At 37.1% G+C, this 15,297-nt stretch overlaps 1 protein-coding gene across 1 annotated transcript; it reads left to right on the top strand.

Annotated features, from left to right (window-relative positions):
- The first annotated feature begins 1,587 nt into the window (after positions 1-1,587).
- On the top strand, positions 1,588-3,159 carry RAG2 (recombination activating 2). The gene has a single exon (XM_039329732.1). The coding sequence runs from the start codon at positions 1,588-1,590 to the stop codon at positions 3,157-3,159; it is 1,572 nt and encodes a 523-aa protein (XP_039185666.1).
- Positions 3,160-15,297: the final 12,138 nt, after the last annotated feature.

Raw genomic sequence — 15,297 nt, 5'->3', positions numbered from 1 at the left:
GGTTTTGTGCACCACTACTTACTCTGAGCAAATCTGCTGGAAATGGAATTTAGCAACAGCTGTAATGCCACAGGTTAAGAATATAGAGTTAATGGCATCTTTGGAGCCACCCATACTTATTATAGTTCGGAATCAACCTAAACCTGGTCCATTCATTACCCGGCCATGTGGGATGGGAGAGGAAAAGAGGAAAGGAGAACATATTGTATGTATGTGAAACTGAATGGCCCAGCCCAACCAATTCCTGTAGGAGTTGTGAGCCAATATGAAAATGAAGCCCATTTCATATATTACTTTTCCAACATACAATGAAATTACAACTGACCAACATGAAAACAAAATGTATTTTCTTAATGTAATCCTCACCACAAAAAAAATTAGTTTTAATTGTGAGAACTATGTTTATAGCTCCCCTATGGGAAAAGGGAAACATGAACTTTATAGCTTGTTCTACACATGCACACATTATTATTTAGTGGAAATTAGATTGGACTCAATAAATTGGCCTTATGTTTGAAATGAAAGGGATTTGTGGAAGATTATTGTAGTTCTCTTACCTATATCCTATTAATTTCAGTATAAATTATGCATGGAAAGTACCAGAAGGATGAGTTCTACATAAGCCAAGGCCTTTAGCTTGTGGACAGTTTCTGTAGTCCAAATTCCTCTTTCTTCAACATCTGGCTGCAGAACTGATCCAATTTGAAGGATCGGTCCTGCTCTTCATTTATTGTTTCCAATCTTTCCTCTTTTTATTCAGCTGAGCAAAATGTGGTATGCAGGGTTCTATTATTGTTCTGCTCCTATAAGACCTCACTAAATATTTATTCCTCTGAAGAGGACTAAGAGAGATAGCTCAGTCTCTCTCTCTATTGTGCCTTATCTAGCTTTTTTGTTATTCATTTTACCACTCTTTTTCTTGCCAGATTCTTAGCATTTTTTAAAAGGAATTAAGAAAAAAAATCATAAGGTATCACTTCAGTTGAAAGCAATGATATTGGAGTCACAAGATTGTTGTTGTTGCTGCTGCTGCTGTTATTGTAATTATTAAGTAAGAACACCACCTGTTTAATTATCAGTTAAAAGCTTGATGAAAGAGATGCAATTTTGCCATTTCCCTAAATATGGAGAGAATGGGAAGTAAAAATAACTCTGTGTGGAGAGTTTCCCATAGTCCGTAACAACACGGAACACAGCCCTTAATCACATAACAGATTTCTGAGCGTCTGTCAAAGGGTCTTTCATGCTCATATAAGTAAGCAGGCAAATTATCAGCAGAGAAGAGGGGGATCCTCAGAAAGTTAAGCTTAAGCCATTCAGGACTTTAAAGGTTAACAGCAATATCTTAAATTGTACCCAGTAGATATTAACAGTTAGTTCAGATATTTAAGTGTAGGCTTCATATTACAGCATATCTGTCCCTTAGATCAGTTTGTACTAATTGCAATTTCTAGAAGCTTTTCAAGGGCAGCTCCATGTAGAATGTATTGCATTTGTTCAGGCGATGTCACATATCCAAGTGGTAACTGATCTGATAGTCCTATGGTTTGTGTTCTTGTTCTCTGTTTTTCAGAAATAGACAACAGCATGGCTTCTTTGCCAGACAAGATGTCTCTTCAGATGATATCAACCATTAACAATTCTTCTCTGATTCAACCAGGATTTTCTTTGATGAACTTTGATGGACAAGTTTTCCTATTTGGACAGAAGGGCTGGCCAAAGAGGTCCTGTCCTACTGGGGTTTTCCTTCTTGATTTCAAAAAGGATGAACTTAAACTGAAGCCAGCATACTTCTCTCAGGATTCCTGCTACCTTCCTCCCCTACGATATCCTGCTATCTGCGCTATCAAAGAGAAATACCAATATATCATCCATGGAGGGAAAACACCAAACAATGAACTTTCTGATAAGCTGTATGTTATGTGTCTGGCTAGCAAGAGTAACAAAAAGGTCACATTCACATGTACTGAAAAAGAATTAGTTGGAGAGGTCCCTGAAGGCAGATATGGCCACACTGTTAATATGGTTCACAATCAAGGCAAAAGTATGATAGTTATAATTGGGGGAAGATCTTACATAGCTCTTGGGCAGAGGACAACTGAAAAGTGGAATAGTGTGGTTGATTGTATGCCACATATATTTCTGGTTGACCCTGAATTTGGCTGCTGTACTTCATATGCTCTCCCAGAATTTCAGAATGGCTTTTCTTTTCATCTCTCTCTGGTCCAAAATGATGTCATCTATATCATAGGAGGACATTCCCTGGAAAATAATATCAGGCCTCCCAATTTCTATAAAATAAAAATTGATCTTCCCTTGGGCAGTCCAGCAGTGAGCTGTGTAATTTTGTCTGGAGGAATCTCAGTCTCCAGTGCCATCATGACTCAGACCAGAGAAAAGGAATTTGTTGTTGTTGGAGGTTACCATTCTGACAACCAGAAAAGGATGATCTGTAATACCATCAACCTAGATGATAACAAAATAGAGATAGTGGAAACAGAGGCACCGGAATGGACCCCAGATATCAAGCACTGCAAGATATGGTTTGGGAATGACATGGGAAATGGATCCATTTTGTTTGGTATACCAGGAGACAATAGGCAACTGGCTTCAGATGCAAACTATTTCTACATATTAAAATGTCCGGTAGAAAATGATCAGAGCTTAGAACAGATGGCACAAGTATGTAGTCAGAGCTCTACAGAAGATGCTGGAGAGTCCACTCCTTTTGAAGATTCAGAGGAGTTCACTTTCGGCTTTGACATAGATACTGACACCTGTAATGAAGATGATAATGAAAATGAGTCTGAATCGGGCTACTGGATCACCTGCTGTGCAGGTTGTGAGGTTGATATCAACACCTGGGTGCCCTTGTACTCCACAGAACTCAATAAACCAGCCATGATATTTTGCTCAAACGGTGAGGGCCACTGGGTCCATGCTCAGTGTATGGACTTGTCTGAAAATATGCTTATTTATTTGTCGCAAGTAGATACCAAGTATTTCTGCACTGAACATATCAGTCTGGCAAGGGGATTGAAAACTCCCAAGGAGATTCCTCCCATAGAAAAGAAACCCATGAAAGCATTACGAAGAAAAAAGCCTATGAAAATTTTCACTCCTGCAAAAAAGTCCTTTATTCGTAAACTGTTTGAATAGAATCACAGTCGTGAATAATATTTTAGTGTGCCAATCTTAGATACTAAATCAAAGAGCACTGCCAACTTCAGCAGATGTTAAACTCCCAAAGAGTGATGGGTCTTCATTTTAAAGCATTTTAAAATGTTATTTTTGTTTCTCCTTAAGTTATAAATATAATAATACAACACCGAAGAATCACTGCTAAAACATTATAGGCATTCTCAGACCTTCACATGAACCACATCATTACGGTTTTGTTTAAATTTAGCATTTGGCAATGTTATTATAAGGGGGGAGGTGGGTAGATAAATTCAATAATGCTACCTCTTTTGAGTCTCTGATAGTCTACATAGCACTTGATTGCCAAACTCAAGCAATTAAGCCAAATTCCATGTCAATCAAGCTTACTATAATGAATGGAGATGTTTTTGCAAAAGAGATATGGTGCTAGAAGATCAGTGATCTAATTCACATAAGCCTGTTTCATGTGTTTAGTCTTGAGGCAAACTTTCTTTGAAGATGTAAAACAATTTAAGAATTTTCCTTTCAGTGCTCTTTCTCACTCACACATACACACAAAATGGCTGTTGTGTAAAACTTTTTGGGGACCATTTTTTTTACCATGGCTATCATTTTTCTCCCAACCAAGCTAGACCAAAATGTAGCTAGATTGTCAAAGAAAGAAGCCATGTTTGTCCTTGCAACAACAACAAAAATTGCTGGCCAAATTCGTTTCCCCACAATGAACTGGACCCCCAGTTTAGCTGAATGCAGATGGGGAGTCAGGAATCTCATATTTCCAATAACTGTAATGAGCTCTACATAGTGCTGCTTCTGAAGACCATCCAGTATCTATAGTTGGTCCAGAATACAGCAGTGTGGGCAATCAAATGTTATGTTTGTATGAATCAAGCTGCACTAGTTCACTCATTGGCTTCTTAGTGTAATTCAAAATACTAGTTATCACCTTTAAAGCCCTTTGTGTGACAGAGCCTGGTTTCTGAGGGACTTTTTATCTCCAGTAGTTGTGCCCATCACTCCATTCTGATTCAAAACCTATGAGGGGTCACCTAGTAGCTTTCATGGAGAAATTCAAGCAACAGCATGGAAATAATCTCTATGATCATAGCTTGATTGCATAAGAGGGAATTATAGGAAGCAGTTTAATGCTAAATCACACTGGGAGACTTTAAGGTGAGGAACACACTGTTAGACTATGAAGAGGAAAAGTCAGATTTTTACTTGATTTTCTAACACAGAAGCTCACTTTTGGCTAGTATTCCATCACATAGGATTGTTGTGATGGGGGAAAAAAAATAAACTCTGAACTGTGGTTAGTGATATATGTCTACCAAATAAAAATATTTTTCCTCCTAAAACAGTTCATTGTTCCACATAGCTCAATTTGCTCTTTAACTTCTGGAGTTGCTAGAAATTAAAACTTGGGGTAGCCTTCCTGCAAGGCATGTGCTTTACTAAGCCACACTTTCCCTTTTTCCAAACTTTTCCTTTTTCCTTTTTCTATATTTTATTGCCAGCAAGCAGCTAACTTTTCTAGTTGATGTGTTCCTCTGAATTAATCCTTTGTTTTAAAGTGGTTTATATCTGCTCTCACTTTTTTATTCTGGATGCATGTGATCATTTGCTGTTGTTTTTGTTGTTATATGAGCCCTCTTAGGGCAAATTATTTTGCAATGGAAATGCAGAAAATAAACAGTTTTAGTAAAGAAATAGCTTTGTGATGTCCTCTACAAAGAAACCAATTTGTTCTTATGTAGGAAGAAGTGGGTGATAAAAGTGATAGCTTGGGAGCTGTGATGGTTTGTTCTCATATATATTGATTTTTTTTTTTTCAAAAGACACTGACTCTTCTAAGACTTCTTCAAACAGTCTGAGTATGAGCCTTTGGTGGATAAGATTTTGAGGCAATGTCTGTGGATTTCCTAAAGACAATTCATTTGCCTTGAAAAGAGAACTGCATCATCCACCTTTGCAGTGCAAAACTCTTTGTCAATATGAACCCTTATCACCTTGCACATCCTTAGCATCTATAGAGTACTTTAAGATGGAGAAGCACCTGAAGCGAGTTTCTGTCAATATATGGATGAGTTTAAAGCTGAACCATTAAAAATGTTGTCTATTCAGCTTCTGAATAAATAGTTACAAAACGTTACTCAGTCTACCCTGAATTTGTATGGCATTATATGCATAAAAAATTGCTTACAAGTTCCTTTATTTTAACCCTATGGCAGTGATGGCAAACCTTTTAGAGACCGAGTGCCCAGACTGGAACCCAAAACCAACTTATGCATTGTCGGGTGCCAGGTGGGTGTGGAGCATTGGGTGGGCATGGCTAAAGTAGTAATGGCAAACTGGGTGGGATTAAAAAGTTCAATCAATCAATTCCAACTTTACAAGATCTTTTTTTCCCACGAGAAGTTGAAATTGACTGATTGATTGAACCTTTTTTTTTTTTTTGCACACGGCGGCGGAGGCCTAAAGCAAAAAGGTTTTATAAAACCCAGCTGAAGGCCTAGGACTGGGGCGACGGTGCGCATGCCCACAGAGAGGGCTCTGAGTGCCGCCTCTGGCACCCATGCCATAGGTTCGCCACCACTGCCCTATGGAATAATAAGTATAAGGACCAGTACCAAAACTGAAGCTTGAAAATATGACTGCATAGGTGGCTTCATGTGTTTCCCAAACTCATACAGCCACTCCAAAGCTTAGCTGGAGTTGTAATGTACCCAAAAATAGCTCAATACATAGAGAGCAATTGAATTCATTGTAATAAAATTTGAATTAAACCCATTTTACCTTTTGACCTGACCCCATTGACTTCTTCTCGTGATGCTCCTTGTCTCTGAAAGCATGGCTGCTTTCATGCCACTCACAAATCAAGAATAACTCTTCACTGGAAAAATTGGCACACCTCTGCATTAAAAACAAGAAGTCTTGTTTTTAATGCAGGTGCAAACGGCGGTTTGACTATAAAGGAACTCTCCCATAGACCAGCCTTAACCCTGACAATGTCAGAAGTCTCTGATGAAAGCTTGGTGATTGGTGATTGTATTAAACTTTTTTAGTTTATAATATTCCTGGTGTTCACGTTTTTACTGGTTACTTAGAAGATGAATTTACCCAGGAATCACACTTTTATTTTTAATATTATTTAATATTATATATATATATAATATAATATAATATATTTATATTTATATATATATAATATAATATAATATAATATATATATATATATATATAATATATATATATATATATATATATATATATATATATATACATACACACATACATACATATAGTATACACGCACACACACACATACACACATACATATGTTTGTGTGTGTGTAATTTTTAATATAATTTAAAAAATTAAAAATTAATAAAAACAAGAAGTCTTAATTTGGCCAATTAAACCTATTCTGTAATAAACATATTTAGGAATACTTTGACTGATGGGATTGCAAAACTGAATGTTGATTACTCAGATTTGCCTTACAATGCCATTACAAATAACTCACTGCCTGGTAATAGTGCTCAGGAACCCTTTATATCCACTTTATTGAGAGAATGGCAAAGGGGTATTGTGCTCTAATACTTGGATATTAGAGCTGGAGATTAAGAATAGCTGTGTGGCTCTCCTAAGTCAGGAGATAAACCAACCTCACATGGTGTTGATAGGAAATACAGATAAAAATGGCCAAATCAAAATGTGAAATGATCTATGTGTAGAATGATTGTATACAATAACTGAAATGTGTAATTTCTGTATAGGATTTTTTTCAAAATATAAATTAGTTCACAGTTATTCCTTCATCTTCAAGAGCCATTCTGAATACTCAACAATACTTGTGATATATCTTAGAAATGGATATCATTTCTTGCTTGTTCTATTTAAAGTTTTAAATTTTGTAAAAAAAGAAAAGAAAAAGAGAAAAGAAAAGATAAGAAGCTTCATAAAGATACTATTTTTTTTCTAATTTAAGGATAAAATAGAATGTAAAAAGTTTTCTTTGACCTATGACAGTTTCTTGAACATGCTACCCTCTAGGATAGAGATAGATAGATAGATAGATAGATAGATAGATAGATAGATAGATAGATAGATAGATAGATAGATGTGATGTGCCGGTGCCTGGAAGATGTGAGGGTCTGGATGGGGGTGAACAGGCTTAGACTCAACCCTGACAAGACTGAGTGGCTCTGAGTCTTGCCTCCCAAAGGCCAACTGGATGGTCCATCTTTAGTCCTGGGGGAGGCAAATTTACCTCCCTCAGTGCAGGCACGCAACTTGGGTGTCCTCCTGGACTCACAGCTAAATTTGGAACAACATCTATCGGCTGTGGCCAGGGGGACCTTTGCACAGGTTCGCCTAGTGCACCAGTTGCGGCCTTATTTGGACTGGGAGGCTTTACTCACAGTCACTCATGCCCTTGTCACCTCAAGACTGGATTACTGTAACGCGCTCTACATGGGGCTACCCTTGAAGAGCGTTCGGAGGCTGCAGTTGGTTCAGAACGCAGCCGCGAGAGTGATTGTGGGTGCGCCAAGGTACGCCCACGTGTCACCTATCCTCCGCGAGCTGCACTGGCTTCCTGTGGGTCTCCGGACGCAATTCAAGGTGTTGGTTATCACCTTCAAAGCCCTTAATGGCATAGGGCCAGGTTACTTACAGGACCGCATTCTGCCGCACAACTCCCAGAGACCGGTGAGGTCCCATAGATTGGGCCTCCTTCAGGTCCCGTCGGCCAGACAATGTCGGCTGGCGGGCCCTCGGGGAAGGGCCTTTTCTGTGGTGGCTCCGACCTGGTGGAATCAACTCCCCCCCCAGGTTCGAACTACTCCCACCCTGCCGGCCTTTAAGAAAGCTGTTAAAACTCTCCTGTTCCGGCAGGCCTGGGGCTGATGTCCCCGGGGGGACCGGGATATGATCGGACTCGCGGTATGACTGTATTATTTTATTATTTTATTGTTTTATGATTGTTTTTAACTTTGTACGCCGCCCTGAGTCCTGTGGGATTGGGCGGCATATAAATATTTGAAAATAAATAAATAAAATAAATTTTGGGAATTTAATTCAATAATGCTTTATGCTCCTCATTTATTAGGAAGGCTGAAGAGAATGAGAGATAAGGTAGAAGATGCAACATTAAAGGATTAAAAAACTAATGCTTTTTTTAAATAATGACTTGGAAACAGAAGAATCAAGTCCAGAATTCAGAATTTTCTAAGGTTTTTTTTACATACATCCACCAACCATGATCAAATGTCCTTCCTTGTTGTTTTCATATAGAACATAAATTGGAAATGCCATTATACGTTCTACTGTTCTGATATATACAACAGTATATTATTTTATAAAAACTCTGTTTTTAACATTATCACACAATGTCAGCCACATATTTTACAATTATTCTAGCTTGTTGACATCAAATAGCATTAGCAATAGCATTTAGACTTACATACCCTCTCTAAGTGGTTTACATATTGCCCCCAATAATCTGGGCCTTATTTTACTAGTCTTGGAAGGATGAAAATCTGAGTCAACCTTGACTCATTCAGAATTAAACTCCGGAACTGAGCAGTGAATTAGTCTGCAGTATAGTATAACCAAAATTTTAGCCCATTTTATCATACATTCCTTTAATTATTCTTCTCTTTCAAGTTTCAATAAAAGTTTATAATTTAGAAATTCTATATTCATATTTTTAGTTAACTATTTGTGTTTACCTATTATTCCTTGTCTATAAAATGTTTCTTGTGCGGTTGTAAAAACTTAATTTGTTAATATTTATCTTATCTGGAAATTGTTTTAATTTTTCTTTTCTCTTTATTTCATGTGTTAATTTGTGTTTTGACTCATCTTTTCAAGTTCACAATTATGTTGTATAAAAGGACTGCTAGTCATTTGAATTATAATAATTTGGATTAATTTCAAAAAAATGTTTTAATTTCACTTTACCAACTTCAATATTACTTCCTTCTGTAACAATATTTAATCTCCATCTAAAAGAACTAGATTTTCTTTTAGAAACCAAACTCATAGTGTTATGTCCAAAAGAGTCTTTGGGAAATATCTTTACTTTTGAAACCTTAATAACCATGTTCTTTTTACATAGCTTTCCATTTTCTTCTTCTTTCATCTCCTCTTTCACCTTCATAAGTCTTTCATCCGTACTTTTTAAAAAGTTTTCAATTTATTATCAAGTGATTCAGCTAACATACTGAATCATACTAACATACAGTTAGTATGAAACATACTAACCTACAGTTGCTCAAACATTTTCTGAAGCAAATCTGCTCTGATTCCTCTCTCTGCAGGTCACTTTAGCGATCCTCATCTCCTGCCCATTCTTGGCACAGTGATTAGAATGCAGCATTGCAGGCTAACTCTGCCCACAGCCAGGAGTTCACTCCTGAGAGGCTTATGGTTGACTCAGTCTTCTATCCTTCTGAAGTCAATAAAATGAGGATCCAGATTATTGGGACAATATGCTGACTCTTTAAACTGCTTAGAGAGTGCTATAAAACACTAGGAAGCAGCATGTAAGTCTAAGTGCTGTTGCTACTGCTGTTTTTCTGATGCAGCAATCCAAAAAATAAAAGAGTCTCAAACAAGGGAAAATGAAAAAGGCAATATATATTACAACATCAACTCATACAAGTAATCAAATGGTAAATAATTACCTACTCAAGAAACTATCAAGAAGTAAACAATATTCCTACCAACACTGACAGGGCAAGAGAGCAAACTCTATTCATTTTTAGCACTGAAGATGTTATCTAGTTAGGTTTTGAAATGTCTGCAAGAAGACAACCAAGCTCAGAAAGCATCAAGGACCCCACAAATTAATATAATATTCATCTCATTATAAATATGGCCTTTTAGCTGTTGAATCAGATACCTATTAGGAGACTTCAGGAAGAGAAAGAAAAGTTTATTTCTTTTTCCTTTTTTTCAGCAACAATTTCAGAACATCCTTAAATTTAATATGATTGAATGAGTTGCACCATTAACTCCAAATCAGTTCTCTCTGTTGATTTGATTTCTAAAAGGTATCATTCAAAAAATTACAAAAACACTAGAGAATGCTTAAAGTATTCATTGTGTCAGCATAAAGAGGAATGGAATGAATGGTTGAGTCACCATTCATATTGGAGGGAAGATGGAATTACCTGCCTCTTTCTTGTTGGCTTGTAAAGATTAGCTAACTTATAGCCACATCAGTTCTAGTTATTCAGCTGCCATTTTGAATCAACTCCATCTTGTAGCAGTTAGCCACTGTTTCCAAATAGCTACAATAACAGTTATTTAAAATTCTATTAGGCTGTTTGCTTTTTCCCTTTATTAATTTACTCAGAATCATCCTATTTCAGAGAAGCATTACTTCTCTGAGAAGGAAACAATTAAATTTATTTTCTTCTGAAGTTAGACTCCTCATCTATAACCTTCTAATTCTGTAATCAAGCCTTCATTCTTAGTAAATAACTATATCTAGGCTCCATTATGCAGAATTATAGTTAAGGTTTGATTTAGTTCCTGAAAAATTAGAGCTCCTACCTCTACTCTGAGATAATTTTCTGTTCAGACTTCTTCTTGCTTAGAGAAAAAAAATATATAAGCTAATAATACTATATTGAATTTGGGGTGCTACCTTACACTATTTACATAGGAATTTGAACAATAAACTGTTTCTCCAACTGTTTCTCCTCAGGGGACATTTCAATGCAATTCAAAAACCGTATTCCCCCCCCCCCCCAAATGTACCTTCCATGCAATGAAAGAAATGATTGAATCAGAAAACTCAGGATGCAAATCACTAGAACTTTTCTCTCAGCTTGATCCAGAACTAAGTCTGAATTTCTCAAAGTTGTATATAGCTAAATGCATGCCTTTCTGTGGCCTTCTGGATTAAAACTAAAGAAGAAAGTCAGTTCTCATCCAGTTAGCTTCATGCTAAGAGAGATTTGACATCATGGCCTTGCAGTTTCTAGCCTGGTGCCTTAACCACTACCTTAAACTGGTTCTCTTAATTACTATACCACATTAATTTAATTCCCTGTGTTCTCTTTAAATGTCATTAGTTTACTGGCATTAAGAACAGGTGACTAAACCTATATGTTGTCTTGATAACTGTTAATAACTCAAATTCCACTCTTTGTGGCAAAGAGCTCTTGCTATAAGGCTGGAACACATCCTTCAGTCTAAACTAGAACAAGGGTAAGCAATTTTGTATCCTCTACATCAGGGGGTCCCCAACCCCCAGTCCATGGACCAGTACGGAGCCACAGCATATCAGCAACCGGGCCGCACAAACAAAGCCCCATCCATGGGATACAGGCAGCACACAAAACCATGCATCCTCCGGTCTGTGGAAAAACCTCTCTCCAAAAAACCGGTCCCTGTGCCCAAAAGGTTGGGGACCTCTGCTCTAGATCAGGAGTGTCAAACTCACCATATCACATGATGTGTTGCTAGGTATCGTGACTTTTTTCCCCTTCCCAGAGTTGGGGTGGGCACGGGTTACACATAACGCATCCGGCCTGCAGGCCAGCAGTTTGACACCCCTGTTCTAGATGTATTGGACCACAGCTGAGGAAGACAGAAGTCTTAGGTAAAAGCAGAAATCAATCTCTGTGTGTGTTTGTGTAGCATATAGTTATATTAGATGTATGCCATGCATTGGTAGACATCTCTGTAAGGTTTTAATCCACTTAAGGCCACACAAGAGAAATCTATATTCTATTGATGTTATCTATGCAAATGAGTATTTTTTCATAAAATACTATCATCATAAATTATAAGATACAACACTCAGTGATAGTCATAGGATACTAAATAATCAAACAACATAAATCATAAAAGGATACTAAATAAAAGCAATCAGCATAAATCATGAGATACAAACAACAAAGTTATAGTCATAAGAAGCTAAGGCAATAGGTAATAGGAAAGATAATAGTAATAGTAATACAGCCCTACTAGGACATTTGACATCTCAATGCATAAGACAGTGTTGTGAGAGTTAGTTGTTTAGCAGACTGACAGCATGGGGGGGGGGACTTTCTTTGTGTCTAGTTGTATTGAAGTTCTAGTGAACAATCACTTAAACATGAGACAGCAGTATGCTGCAGCTGCCAAAAAAGCCAATGCAGTTCTAGGCTGCATCATCAGAGGGATAATAGCAAGATCACGTGAAATGCTAGTACTACTTTATATTGCATTAGTAAGACCATACTTGAAAAACTGCATCCAGTTTTGTTACTATGGTATAAAAAAGATGTTAAGACTCTACAAAGAATGCAGAAAAGAGCAACAAAAATGATTAGGGGACTAGACACTAAACCATACAATGAACAGTTGTGGAAACTAGAAAAGTTTAGTCTAATAAAAAAAAAACAGAAAACTAGGTGTAACATGATAGCAGTCTTCCAATAGTTATGGGGCTATCACAGAGAGGAGGGACTCAACCTATTCAGCAAAGCACCTGAGGGCAAGACAAAAAGCAACAGAAGGAAGTTTAACAACGAGGGATCCAACCTAGAATTAAGGGAAAATTTCCTTAATCACTGGAACAGCTTGCCTCCAGAAGTTATAGGTGCTCGATCACCTGAAGTTTTTAAGAAAAGATTGGACAGCCATTTGTCCAGAATAGTATAGGATCTCCTGCTTGAGCAGAGGGTTGGACTAGAAGACCTCCAAGGTCCCTTCCAACTCTGTTATCCAACTCTATAAGAGGAATGAGGAATGAGAAAACTTAATGTACCTTATTTTGTTGTTAATGCCTTCACTACTTCTTATGTCATTTTTCTTAGGAAAATCTGCTTATTAGTCTTCCAAAGATACGTCTGCATGAATTGTTTAAAATAACTGTGGTGCATTTTATTTGAAACCAAAAAGATACTTCAGAGTGTACAAGGGATGCAAGTAGCACCAAATCTGAAACACCTTAAATCAAATGCATCTTTTTTCATAGATCACACTGCCATTGTGGCAGAGGGCAGCTGTGTAATCCTGTAAAACAGCTGCAGCTGGTTTAAGGAGCTTTTAAAAGCTGCCCCAATAGGTTCCAAAAGTGCCCCAATAGGTTCCAAAGCATCTTTTTGTCTCCCAAACCAAAGCATTGCCTAGCCCAGGGGTCTTCAAACTTGGCCCTTTTATGACTTTTGGACTTTGGCTCCCAGAATTCCTCAGCCAGAGGAATTCTGGGAGTTGAAGTCCACAAGTCATAAAAGGACCAAGTTTGAAGACCCCTGGCCTAGTCCTTCTGGACAGACTGTAGCTACTCCAACTCATTTACCCTAGCATCAGTAAAAGAAAGTAAGGTTAGAAGGAAAGATTGTGGAAAAGGGGCTGTGATTAGAGTAGGATGGGAAGTTAGATAAGAACTTGGATTAGAGAAAGATACAGCTCACTGACTTCTGGAAGACCACATGTTTCCCACCACTGAACTGAGAGGGAAGAAGACCCTCTGAATGCACGTAATAACTTTGTCCATGAGATGTATTCAACCATGGTAAAGGAAATAACAAAATATGTATGTCAAAAGCTGTTTTGACAATAATAGAACATGAAAATAGAAAAACATTTCTTGGACAAATGTTATTTGAAAGTGTCATCTGAGCATCAGGATGTAATTTTTGTATCAGGACATCTTAAGTTCATTTGTCTATTGCTATTCACAGAGGATAGTAAGGTTAGCACAGCATTTTCATCTTGCGAAGATCCTTGAAGATGACCAGGTTAGGACAGAAGTAATTGTTTAACCTTTGTAGAAGTGAAATAATGAAAATTGAGAAATGATTGTGATTAAAACCAGTATAGTAAAGCAAATCCTTTGAGGAAAGAGTTAATGATATTATTTGTTATTCATTGAAAGACTTATCCATGATATTAACATTTATTTGACAAGCAACTCTGAAATGAAGCCAAATTCTTGTCACATGATGAATTCATAGCTCATTCATGATATAGGTTTCATGGCAACAATATAAAAGTAATATGTGTTGGGGGTTTCCATTTTTTTTTTTTTTACTTCCCAATCTAGTCTACTGTCCTGGCATTTCCTGATGATCTGTCACTCAAGTACCACTCAAGCTGAACCCTGACTGCTTTCTAAAGTCAACCAATATTGGCCAAAAGTTGATGCCTTTCTGGGCAATTTCTTTAACTCCAGTGCTGTAAAACTGTTTTTCAACCACAGCAACTTTAGGATGGGTGGACCTCAACTCCCAGAATTCCCACCCTGGATGCATGAAGTTCTAATCCACCCATGTTAAAATTGTTGAAGTTGAGAAACACTGCTTTAAGAATATGGTGAGCCAATAGAGAAAGTGGTTTGTGTGGATGAGGTATCCATTGTTCCAGAGTGCTTCTCTCCTGACCCTCAAAGTAGTTAAATCAAAATGAAACTAAAATTCTGTCAATAGTTAAATAAATGTTGTGAATTAATTCAATTAGCTTCAGTCAAGATTTCTTGGCTGTGGATCCTGCTACAAAGAGACATAAATCTTTAGATAGAAAAACTACTGAAAATGATTACTCTGAAATCCCAGTTTGAGCAATTTAATAACAAGAGCAAAAAGAAAAAGAAACCCACAACTAAACCTGTGTGCCTGTGATGTGAATTTATTTATATTCATTTAGTGAAGAAAGGAGATGTAATTCTGAAGAGAAGAAAAAGTGTTAAGTGCTTTCACTTATTTATAGCCTCTTCAGAAATCCCCAAGCTTCACAATAAACCATTTTTGCTTAGCCCTGAGTCAATACACTGAGCATCTCTTGGCACTAAAAAAAAAAAAAAAAAAAATCCTCATTCAGATGCATGCTTGTGCTTTTATCTTATTGTTTTTCTCTTCCACACAGAAAGAATCATTTGGAAGATATTATTTTGGTCTAATTCAGTTCCCAATCTCTCAACTAAAGAGACACCTTTATTTAAACAACAGGGACAAAGAACAAGAAAACCCAAATGGGGATTAAAGTTTATATGCAGTAATTACAAAATCAAAAAAAATGTCTTTGCTTGGTACCAGCAGTCTTGTGTAAGTCAAAGTATAACTTCCAAACAAATGTCTGAAGTTAGAATAATTGACACTACTTGTACTCCTAAGGCTTTGCTAAAAAAAA

This window comes from Crotalus tigris, unplaced genomic scaffold (assembly GCF_016545835.1).
Source record: "Crotalus tigris isolate CLP2741 ecotype Arizona unplaced genomic scaffold, ASM1654583v1 scf7180000024409.848292, whole genome shotgun sequence".
Lineage (NCBI taxonomy): Eukaryota > Metazoa > Chordata > Lepidosauria > Squamata > Viperidae > Crotalus > Crotalus tigris.
Note: the sequence above shows the minus strand (reverse complement) of the source record. Positions and strands in the feature narration are given on the sequence as shown.